The sequence below is a fragment of the Antechinus flavipes genome, chromosome 4 (genome assembly GCF_016432865.1).
Source record: "Antechinus flavipes isolate AdamAnt ecotype Samford, QLD, Australia chromosome 4, AdamAnt_v2, whole genome shotgun sequence".
Classification (NCBI taxonomy): domain Eukaryota; kingdom Metazoa; phylum Chordata; class Mammalia; order Dasyuromorphia; family Dasyuridae; genus Antechinus; species Antechinus flavipes.
In genome coordinates this window covers 145223352-145236167 of record NC_067401.1, presented here as the reverse complement: position 1 = coordinate 145236167, position 12816 = coordinate 145223352, and the positions used below count along the sequence as shown (strand labels likewise).

The following is a 12816-nucleotide window of genomic DNA, read 5'->3' as shown; positions in this document are numbered from 1 at the left end:
CTTGTTGCCATGTATAATGATCTCCTAGTTTTGCTCATTTCACTTAGTATCAGTTCATGTAAGTCTCTCCAGGCCTCTCTGAAATCATTTTGCTGGTCATTTCTTACAGAATATTCATAGCATTCATAAGACATAATTTATTTAGCCATTCTCCAATTGATGGGCATCCACTCAGTTTCCAGTTTCTTGCCACTACAAAAAGGGCCGCCACAAACATTTTTGTACATGTGGGTCCCTTTTCCTCCTTTAAGATTTCTTTAGGATATAATTCCAGTAGAAACACTGCTGAGTCAAAGGGTACACATAGTTTGATAACTTCAAGATCTTAATATTGTAGTTGCAAGTTGAATCTCTCATTTTAATAAAACAACTGCTTAATATTTTTTATTAGGTATGCCATTATATTTAATAAACAGTAGTCACGCATTTTTTTTAAGCTAGCTCTCAAGAGCAAGCTAATTTCAAGAGATGGCTACTGGTGTCATATAAAACAAATTCTTGAACTAGATAGCTTTTGAGGTCCTTTTAAACTCTGTGATTCTGTGATCTGTAACTGACACCTCAGGATTCAGCAATTTGAATAATTTTCTTTAATCTTTTTAATATTTAAGAAAAATTACTTAACTTCCTAACAATTCTTAACAGATGTTGTAAGTTTCTTTCTTGTTAGCAATTGCTTGGGTGCAGGCTCTTTCCTCAAATCCCTACATTCTAATGCTATTAACTTTTGTTGAAGAAGGGTAATTTCTTTAATAGGAGGTGAGTGAATTTTCAAGTTCATTTTTTTCACTATAGGTATCTGATTTCTCACTGATATAAGCAAGGATTTCAATCAGTTATATTTTGTAAAATGATGTTTGTCTAAAGTAAATAATAAAGGAAAAGAGTGATACATAGTTATTTCTATATTGATCTCTTATCAAAGAGATATCATTTGGATGAGGAGAGTGCCTTTATAAAGTTATTAACATTTTTAGACATTATTTTTTTTGTCCATTTGTTAAGGAAGAGATTTCCCATTACATTAGTACTAGAGTGGCTGGAGCAACTAGGTGATGTGGGTCTGAAGTATTGGGTCTGAAGTCAGAAAGTACCATCTTCCTGAATGCAAATCTAGCCTCAGACACTTCCTAGCTATGTGACTCTGGACAAGTCACTTAATTCTGTTTCTGTCAATTTTCTCATCTATAAAAAGAACTAAAGAAGAAAATGGCAAACCACTCCAGTATTTTTGCCAGGAAAACCCCAAATGGGATCACAAAGAATCAGAAAAGATTGAAACAAGTGAACAATAATAACATGATGGAATGATTTCTGCCTGAATCAATAGACACTCCAACAGAGGGCTATATATTATTAGCATAAACTAATTACAGAAAGTGTTCATTCTACTTCTATCATTAATTACTTGCAACATAATATTATAGCAGGTAGGAACTTGAATTTTCAAATTGCATTTTAAGAGCATATGAATGGATTAATGAAAAAGTAAAAGTACTATGTGCCAAAATATACATAAACAAAGTCTAAAAGAAATAGGACCTATGTCCATCAAAGAAGCTTCTGACACCCTAGTGAGACAAATAAATCATGAAGTCTAAGAAAATAAATACTAATTTTGATTTCTTAATGCCTTATATCTGAGTACAGAACAGTGATTTACACTAATGATAAACTCTAGATCTCTGCTAAAATTACAAATGCTATTGCAAAACTGGCTATTCTTTAGTACTTCTTCAAATCCCCAAATTGAAATCTTTCGGTGATTATACAACCTCTGTTAGGCAAAGGAAAAATAGACTCTTGGATTTGATAAAAATCTTCTGCTAAATATTGAGTCATTTTCTGATATCTTTAGATTTGGAGGAAATAAAATGAAATAGCCATTTGATCTTTCTTGCAAAAAAAAACAAAAAACAAAACTTTTTTTTTTTTTTTAAAGCAATGACTCTCACTGGGGCAGTTAGGTAGCACAGTAGATAAGAGTACTAGTCTTGTAGTCTGGAGGACTGAGTTCAAATATGGCCTGAGACACTTACTAGCTATATGACCCTGGGCAAATCACTTAACCTTGATTGCTACTCCAGATTCATCCCTCTCCCCTCCCCAAAAAGAAGTTAAAAAAAAAAAAAGAAATATTTCCTATTGTCTTTCTGACTGTGGTTGATACTGTCTATGTCCTATGGAGGGAGTATAATGCATTGTAGATTTAGAGTTAAAAGATGTGTATTCAAGTCCTCTCTCTGACACCTACCAGCCTCATTAAAACTTGGATGGAAATCATTTTACTGACTGATCCTCAGTTTTCTCATTTTAAAAATTAAAATAAAATAGTAGTGACTAAAGAGTTATTATAAGCTGCTACTATTATACTAAAGAACATTTCTTCTACAATGTTTTAAAAGACTTTTCTTCTGACTCTTTTCTCTTTATAAAGTTTAATAAGAAAGAATTTAATTAGCATTATTTATTTTTGATTCAAACCTAATTCTAAGGTATATTCCAATTTAGTATATTTGCATTTCACATCATTATTGTTAATAAAATTAATTCTTTTTTCTTAGAACCTTAAAATACACTATGTCATTTGACAATGCGAAGTGTAAATACCTTCAGGCTAGCTTCCCTAAACTAGCAAGCAAGTAGGGGGGTCCTGGGGCTAGCTAGGTATAGCGTTAGCCTCAGCCTCAATCACAGTCTGGGAGGTAAGTCCCAGAAGATTGAGGGAACCTCTACTGATAAAGAACTATGTAGAAATCTATAACATCTGGGGCCTAAAGCAGGTGAGTGGTCTAGTGTGCAGATTAAGGGGAGAGGGAGAAAAAAGATGAAAGGAGAAGATGTGGGAAGAATCCCACATGGTTGGGAGGAGGTTAAGTAATATCAAGGCAAAGAAGGTAAGGAGTAAAATTAATATAAGAATAAGCAGGGATAGGAAATAAGGGATATATACAAATACAATAAAAATGATCAGAATTTATTAGGAAAAAAAAAGTAGCAGTGGTACTAAATTGACTGATCTCAAAGTCAAACTTGGAAAAGATTCAATCAAAAGAGAAATCTACATTATATCTACATTATATGTCAGCCATATTTTATATATGTATGTATGTGTGTGTATGTATATGTATGGTATGTGTATGCATAATGTGTGTATATATGTACATACATGTATGTATCTATTTATCCATATGCATATCTAAATATATATTTCTGTTTAACTATAGCTTTCTTGGGGGAGGTAAAGGGAAGGAAAGGGAAAAAAAGAATAAAGTAAAAAGTGCACAGAAGAGAACCAAAGAAAACCTAGAAAGAAGCAAAGAAAAAATAGACAGTTACAAATACAATTTTTTATATTACTATATATGCTTTCTGGAAATGGAAATTTATTGTTATATATTTTGAATCCTCCCTGATCTTCTGCTAGGCACACAATAATTTTTTTTTTGCTTTGTTTTTTTCTTTTTCTATTTTTTTTCTTATTTTGGATTGAAGTTTAAAATAAAAAATTAAAACACAAAAACAACTCCAGCCATGATTAATATATGACTTTAAAATGTTCAATAATCCTCTCCTTTATTGCTGGCCAAAATGGCAAAACAAAATTAAAGTTAGAAAATTTTCATTATTGACTCCTGTTAGTAATTAAGAATGTACAGTTAAAAAAACTAAGGAAAATATGTACTTTTCTATTACTCTTACTCATAATCACAAATTTTTTTTTTGGGGGGGAGAACAACTTTTAAATGAAACATTTCATTAGAATGCATTTGACTTATAAACTAAAACTATTTTATAATTGAAGGCTGTAGCTGGAAGAAACCTTAAAGATCATCTAATCTGATCCCTTCATTTTACAGTTGAAGGAACTGAGATTCAAATATTGCGACTTATCCAAAGTCATAAAAGAGGTTAGTTTAAGGCCTATGTACCCCCTATTATCTGCACTGCCTTGAATGCAGCAAAAAAGTCAATTTAGAAGCTAGGTTCTTTTGAAGTTAGAAAAAACAGGAAGGCTGTGACATAAACACTACTTAACCAAAATACAAAATTAAAAGATTTTTCCATTAGCTGTCAAAATATAATACATATAAAAATTAAATTCCACAAGAGAAATTAATCTCCACAGGCCTCAAAAGCCCTTTCCTTTTCCAGTTTGGCAGCTTGATAACAGGCTACAAAAAGCAAAAGAAAAAGCAGGACCTCCTCTCATTCCTCATGTTGAAACAAAGTATTTTACCTGATTTTCATCTTGCACCTCCATGCTGTACTGGGCCCCTGGTGGCACTTCTGTGACTTTCTCTCCAAGGAGGAAGCCCAGGCGAGTCATGAGTGTATTTGCTGCCTCATCTACTGATGGAGGGGGCCCAAGTTCTTGCTCCACATCACCTAGAGTAAAAAGAATATGATAAAACAAACAAGTTTTTCATAATGGAATGAGTACAAATCTACTTTGTTACTGTATTATTTCAGTGATTTGCCTCCTGATTTCATTTATGACAGATTTGTCTAGAAACAGATTTCACAATGTAATAGTATCTAACTCTAATTTGTTCATATTCTTGAATTATCTACTTGATAAAATTAGGTAGATGACTGTTATTAAAACAACCTGAAAGAAAAAAGAACTCTTTAGAAAGTTACATCATAATATAAACCCAGTCTTAGGGTCTGTCAATACCGTATATATCACAGCATTTCAAAATCAAAAAGGAGTCCAGTTAATTTAATATATACCAAGACAAGATTGTACTATATATCATATCTGGAAAATGGTCATTCAGGCTTTGCTTGAAGACTTCCAATGTGGAGAGGGAGAAGATTCACCACCTTCCAAGGCAGCCTTTCCCACTTTTGGACAGCTCTCATTGTTTAATATTTTACTGACAATAACCTAAATCTACCTTTTTGTAATATCCATCCAATATTACTTATTTTTCCCTAAGGGATGAAATAAAGTATAGCTAAATATTTTTTTTTTACATGTTAGTCCTTGATCACTTAAAGATATTTATCATAACTACCCCAAATTTTCTCTTCTCTCTAGATTAAATTATCTATAATTTCCTCAACAGCTCCTTTCTTTAACTAACCTTTGTATAATCTCTAGGTTGTCAAGTTGTACCTTAAAACATTGTGCCCAAAGCTGAATGCAATAATTCAAATGTGGTCTCTTACAGAAGCAAAGTTAAACTAGGGTATTATCTTCTCATTTCCAGAATTAATAATTTTGAAACAACAGTCAAAGTTCCTATTTACTTTTTGGGAGTGGGGGTAGGGGTGGACATATCATACCCTGCATTCATATTGAGCTTATAGTCTATTAAAACCCTTTTTCCCCATCTTATAAGTGTGAAATTTGTCATAGGAAACCAAGCATAAGATTTTGATTGCTCTCTCTTCTAACTCTGTAGAACCTACAAATGTGATAAACAAACTACCTATACCTTTATTTAAGTTATAGATAAAAATGTTAACCACAATAACAACAGCAACAACACAAAGTCACACACATGTCCCTAAATCACTACACTAGAGACTACTTTTCCAAATTCATGTGGAAGCATTAGTATTTCCTTCTTATGTCTAATCATGTGACCTCTTCCAAATCTATCTAAATTCTATTTATCATTAGCCTCCATCTATCCACCTCTTCTATTACAAGATGATAATCATTAAATGTTGAATGTAAGTATTTATATTTACAGCATAATTAACCCTGTTTAAAAAAAAGAAGGGGAGGGTAGTTTCCTGCCATGACCTATTCTTGAAGACATATTGGTTCTTTGAAAATGACCATTTCTTTAACACATTGTTTGCTAGCTACCTTCTTACTAATAATATATTCTAGAAATTTACTAAGACTTAAATTCAATCTTCCTAGTTAATAGTTTTCAGTTGGATTCTCTTTTCTTTCTTTTAAAATCAATTAATTTTATAACTTAACTCACGTTCTTGGGAGGTAGGGTGACTAGAGACTATCTTACACCTTATTACTTCCACTGGGTACCAATTCCCTACTAATTACTTTTGTTTTATCCTTTTCAGTCTCAAGGTCATTTGTTCTCATCAACAGAGAAAAGCAAAACAAGAATTAATTAAGAGTATGATGACACAGAGATGACTGTGTCTAATGTCTTTGACATGATTAGAAGGGATGGTGGCTCTAGGGGTCCAGCAATGGGGATGGCAGAGAAACTTAATAACTTAGAAGACCATCTGGAGAAGAATTACTGGAAGTTGTTCTGCAGTAAAGTAAGTTCCAAATCCAGCACTAAAAGGTCTAAATAGGAATATGTGTCAATTGGAAGCTCTGTTGGTCACTACACAGCCAAGAGTCACAAATCTAGGACTGACTGAAAAGAAATCCTGTGCCTTGGTAGGGATAGTTTTTCAGAGTGAGGAGTGGTCACTCTAGGTTTTGTATGGATAAAGAAGCAAGCAACAATTGTGTGGCTCTGATTCCCAGGAGCTGAGTAGGAGATGCGGGAGATGTTAACTTAGGATTTGCATAGCTTCTACTATGTTCCTTTCATAGTGTTAACTAAGCACTTTACAACTATTATCTCATGTTATTCTCATAGCCAAGTTATAAGATCAAGCTCCTAATTCAGTCTGAAGCCCACAGAGAAATAACCATGTCAGGAACCAGAGATATGAGGAGGAGCCTGCAATTCTGTCATTCTGAAACAGCAGAAATTTCCAGCAAGATGATAGTGGCTTAGTCCTTCAGTAGTGTACTGAATTGCAAACAGGGTAAGCCCATAGGTATAATGTTCAATATACCAAACCCAATAACCCAATATACAAATTGCTCAATAACCCAAACCAAGTTCAGAAATTTGCAGAGCTTAGAACAGGAGGGTAGTAATCTGATGTTGCCTTAGATGAATCACTCTGGGAGCACTGAAAGTTCACAGACCTCCAAGCTGAGCTGTTCCTGAGAGCTTGGAAAAACCTAACACTCAATATTGCAAGAAACCACCCAGAAGACCAGTCCAGATCTTCCCTCCAAAAGGGCATAGAGTCCAGAATCTTAACATAAGTTCCAAAGTCAGAAAGAAGATTGGAAAAATGGGTAAATAAAAAAAAGACTACTACCATAAAAAGCTATTAGGGTGACACTGACGCTCAATATAAAAACTCCAAAACATCTAAGTAAGGCATAAAAAAAAAAAAAGAAAACAAAACAAAAACAAAAGAAACACAACTTGGGCACAAGTTCAACTAGAATTCCTGGAAAAGATGAAGAAGGAGTTATAAGATTTTCAACAACCAAATTATATCTTTGGAGTGAAAAAAGAAAACGTGTGGGGAAATCAATGAAAGCTATGAAAAAAGAAAAGGAAAGGAAATTAACAGCTAGGAACAAAAAGTACAAAATTTTGCCCAACTAACTCTCTGAAAATTAGAATGGACCAAAGCAAAGATAATAACTATAATGAAGTTACAAGAAGTATTAAAACAAAATCAAAAAAACTGAAAAAAAATGGAAGAAAATGTAATCTATTTTATAGCAAAAACAAATGACTTGGGAAAGGACTGATGAGGGAGAATTTTAAAATCAATAGACTACCTGAAAGCCAAAACAAAATAACAACAACAGCCTAATCATTAACATTTCAAAGAATCTTAAAACTCCTTATATCATTTAAAACATATAAGGCAAAGCAGAAACAGAAAAAATTTACCAGTTACTTCCTAAAAGAAAATCCAAAATAAAAATTCGCAGTCACATTAAAGACAAAATTCTAAGTTTGTAGGATATATATATATATATATATATATATATTGCAAGTAGCCAGGAAGGAAGAATTCAAGTAGCAAGAAGCTCGAATCAGAATCACAGAAGATTTAACAGTCACCATTTTAAAGGAGTGGAGAGCTTGAAATACAAATACAAAATTTGAGAGAAACACAAAAAGATAAAGATGAGTGAATTAATCATAAGGGACTAAACAAAGATAAACTGCTTATATAGAGAGAAATGATACATATCTCCCCAGGATACAGATACAGAACTGTATCATAAGACTAATAGAGGAAGTCTAATTAGAAAAACTGGAAATTAATATTATGCTTGAATGATCTTAAAAGAAGACTGGAAAAGAAGAAAAGAAGAATACATTGGGATGGGGAGGCTGGAGGAAAGAGAGATGAAGTATGCACAAGAAGCAGGGAGTAGAAAGAGAAAGAGAAATCAAAGAAAATATTGATTTTAAGGAAAACAAACTACAGATTTACAAAAATATTTATGGCTTTCTGCAGTGATAAAAAACTGGAAATGGAGGGAACAGCAACCTGGTTTACTTAAGGAGTATTTTAGTTCTTTTTAGGGTTCTTAATATTTCTTGGTGAGCATAACTATGCTTTTTCTGTGCATCTAAATGACAAGCATTCATGAGAAATGGAAATATTTCTGAGAAACTGATTCAAATTCTGAAAAATATAATTCAAATTATGTGAAATTCATTAGCAAAATTTAATGGATTTAGGAGAAAATGTACAAATTGCAGGAAAAAGTGTTGTAATAATATACATAAACAATTTCATTGTAGCTATATACTTTCAATTTATCATAATGTTCTACAGACCTTTTATTTTTGATATACCTTTTTTAAGCATGTGCATCCCTACTTATTAATTCATTCCTCTTTCTTTATCATGACTAAAGTTATTCACTGTAACAAATATAGAATTAAGTATAATAAATCAACACATGAGCACTGCATGAGAAATAGTTCTGATTCTGTGTCTTTGCTATATTATCAGTTTCCTCTTGTTATTATTAATTCCTGCTTTTTTCAGAGTTCTGATGTCTTTCAAAGCTATTTCCCCTCACATTAATATTGTCTTCATATAAGTTGTTCATTTGGTTTGCTTATTTCAGTTTGCATCAATTCATAAAAGTCTTTTCATGTTTCTCTGAATCTCTCATATTCATAATTTCTTATAGTCCCATTACAATCAAGTATCACAATTTACTATACCCTCACCTAGTTTATGGGTACTTTAATTTTATTCTTAATTCTCTGATATCATCAAAATGGTGCTATAAAAAAGGTTCGTATTACTCTTTTCCCTTTGTTCCTGACTTTCTCAGGAGGTATATGTTTAATATATCTACAGAACTATTCTCTAACTATGCTGCTATCTAGACAAATACTTTTCATGTATTTTGGCTGATACTTCTTATTCCATAGTTTGGATAACATAAAATTTAGCAGGATTAGAGAGCTTGGAACATGATATTCTGGAGAGCAAAAAAAAAAAATTAATAAGATTACAACTAAGAATCATCCTCCTAGCATTTTTTTTTTCATAGAATTACTGAACTCTTTTTGTTCTATTCCAGTTTTTAGGCAATCTGTTTGCAATAAGTTCTGCAATTTTCTGTTCTAAGCTATTTGTTCTCCCTACAATTTTTTTCATCCAGAGATCTTAGTTCACATATATATTTTAAAAACTGTAATTCGTTTCTTTCAGATATTCTTGTAGCTTTTGTAATTAAGTAATTTTTCCCTCTCTCAAATTCTGCTGGGAGTTCTTTTGGAGGTACTCTATTCTTCTGTGTTGACTTTGGTATCTTCAGGTCTTTTGGAGTACTTAAAATCCGATTGCTTTGGATTTTTGTCTCCACTGGGATTTATCCTATTAGCAATACTGTTGGTTCCCGGATTCATGTTTCAGATTTGTGATTCTTCTGTATTTTCTCTTTCTGAACAGTCTGGGCTTTCTCTTTTCTGGGAACAAATTTTTGATCCCCCTAGAGGATCTTTGTCAGAAGGCTGGCAGACTTGCTGCTTGTTTCCTTGTTATCTCATTGGTTCCCCCTAGCAAAAGAGTCCTGCAGGCTTCTGGGTATCCTTTTGTGTAGTTTAAAGCTGGATGAAAGAAATTACTATTGTCTCTTTCTATATTTCTTGCTTATTATTTGATCCAGTGTCCTTGTGGGATCCTTGCTGGAGATATGAGAGACCTAAACTTCTGTACAATTTTTCATGCTGCAATCTTAATTGGTCTAACAGTAGATCTGGTACTTCGCCAAGTTACTTACTTCTGCTATACTCTTTTCTCTAAAGTTTGCCAATTCTTCTGAAGAGAAGTAAGAGAGGCCCACAGAAAAATTTTCATTTCATAACGAAAAGTTGATAATTTTTTACAAAAATGACTGTAGACATTGAAGTGACTGGGGACCAGGGCATAAGTGTTTCTAATTTTGACAAGAATCCAATTTATATCCAAACAAATAAAATGGTTGAAGAGGTAAATTCAAATAACTAAAAATTTTAAAATGTGAAATCTTGCCATGTAATTAAAATATTACTGGTTTATACACTTTGCCTACTTAATGATACCTACTTAATTCAATTATCTTTTTAAAAATTTCTAATTCATTTCTTAACTTCCCATTTATAAAGATCAAGTTATAAACACTTATTCTTCCTACAGAAGGACATTCATTTTGTTGTCTACTGGATAAAGCCTAATAAATAAGGATTTTGTATTAGTAGCAATAAACCCATAAAATTTCTGTAAGCCTTTATATACCAGACTAACGCATAATAAATCATTGTTTATGTTTTGTTCTTGTTCCCCAGGGGCTAATATAGTAGTAGTACTTCATTTCCTCATTTTGTTCCATGACACAATTTATTTTATTTTTTCAGGACCCATATTTTAAAATGTTTATCTTAAAAAAGTTTTTATTGATTATGCATTTTATTGAGGGATTAAGGAAGTTACTGTCCTTCATATGATTGACTTTGGACTTGATGGAAAGGACAGGGTATATCACTTGCCTCCCCTCTTCCTTCCAGCAACTTCCCATTGTGTTATTCCTTCCATAAGATATTGATTCAGTTGTAAAGTGTGAATTTTAATCCACTAAAAATTAACTTAGCTTTTCCTCTTTCCCTTCTCATGATTCTTTAAGATTTTCTTAAAGCTTTAGTACCTTACATCTTTTATATCCTTTGATAATCCCTTTCTGTTCTTAATTTTACTCGTTCCAATTTTTAAATAGTCTATAGACAAGAATTTGTTTCATTGGTCTTTTCTTTTTTTTGGGGGGGGGCAACTATACTTATTTGCTTTTCTTGTGTTTCTCCAAGTAGACTATTCTCTTCTCTTTGTTTTGTTTTTCAGGAATGTCTCAAATGTCTTAATTCCTTTTTGACAGGATTCTAAAAAAGGACGATCTGGATATGAGATGTAGGTTAACAAGTCTATGCTAAATTATTTCTAGATTTTTCTAGAATTTAAATATTGGGCTAAAGGTAAATGACAAAACAAGGGGCAGGGAGGTGACTCAGTGGATAGAGCACTGAGGTTGGAATCAGGAGGACCAAAGTTCAAATCCAGCCACGTCCACTAGCTGTGGTATATTGGAAAAGTTTCTTTATTTTGTTTGCCTCAGTTTTTTCATTTATAAAATAAGCTGGAGAAGGAAATGGCAAGCCACTACAATATCTTTGCCAAGAAAACTCCAAATGTGTCCATGAAGAGTTAGACATGACTAAACAATAATGATAAATTATTTCTAAATATTTTACAATTTAAATATTTGGCTAAAGTAAATGACAGCATGAGAAAAAAGAAAATATAATTCAAGTATCTTATTTATTACCTTTTCTTATGCTATATGGATTTTTATGCCAGGACTCTAGTGGATCTTTGTAAGATGACTGTGTTCTTTTAGCAGAGTGAAAGAACTATTGTATGAAGAAGAGCATTTGGAAGAATAGAAGGAGAAAGCATTTGAGATTTATCTCCACCTTCTATGTTTCCAATATTTATTTAACTGTGACACACTGTCTTATTAGTATTTTTATTATTATTATTATTATTAGCATTATTATACTAATAAATTCATCAATTAAAAACTGAGTAAAGAGAATAATCATAAACTGGAATTTTTTCAAGAGAAGTTGCCATTATTAGTGACTCTCATAACCAAAAGTCAGATTCTGTTTAAATAACTGTTTTGCTCATGCTTTTATAAAAGGCAGAATGAAATATATCTGCTGGGATAAAGAGCAATTTTGCCTAAAAAGTTTATAGCTGAAAAGTTGCAGGATATAAAATAAATCCACATAAATTATCATCATTCTTATACATTACTAACAAAACCCAACAGCAATAGATAAAAAGAGAAATTCCATTTAAAATAACTGTCAATACAATAAAATATTTGGGAATCTATCTGTCAAGGGAAAGTCAGAAACTATATAAGCAAAACTACAAAACACTTTCCACACAAAGTCAGATCTAAGCAATTGGAAAAATATCAAGTGCTTGTGGATAGGTCGAGTGAATATGATAAAGATGACAATACTCCTTAAACTAATCTATTTATTTAGTGCTATACCAATCAAACTCCCAAGAAACTATTTTACTTACCTAGAAAAAGTAACAACAAAATTTATCTGGAAGAACAACAGATTAAGAATTTCAAAGGAATTAATGAAAAGAAAAACAAATGAAGGTGGCTTAGCTGTACCAAATCTAAAACTATATTATAAAGCAGCAGTCATCAAAACCATTTGGTACTAGCTAAGAAATAGAAAAGTTTATCAATGAAATAGGTTAGGTTCACAGAACAAAACAGTCAACGATTATAGCAATCTAGTATTTGCCAAACTCAAAGGCCTCAGCTTTTGGGATAAGAATTCACTATTTGACAAAAACTGCTGGGAAAATTGGAAACTATTATGGCAGAAACTAGGGATAGATTCACACCTAACACTGTATACTAAGATAAGGTCGAAATGGGTTCATGATCTAGACATAAAGAATGATATTATAAACATATTA

General features: G+C 32.2%; 1 protein-coding gene across 1 annotated transcript in view; it reads right to left on the bottom strand.

The window, feature by feature from the left end:
- The window catches only part of TANC2 (tetratricopeptide repeat, ankyrin repeat and coiled-coil containing 2), a 522665-nt gene that overhangs the window by 208012 nt on the left and 301837 nt on the right, over positions 1 to 12816 (bottom strand). Inside the window, exon 6 of the mRNA XM_051994951.1 lies at positions 4241 to 4389. Coding sequence (XP_051850911.1) covers positions 4241 to 4389 — 149 coding nt within the window. The remainder of the gene's footprint in view (positions 1 to 4240; positions 4390 to 12816) is intronic.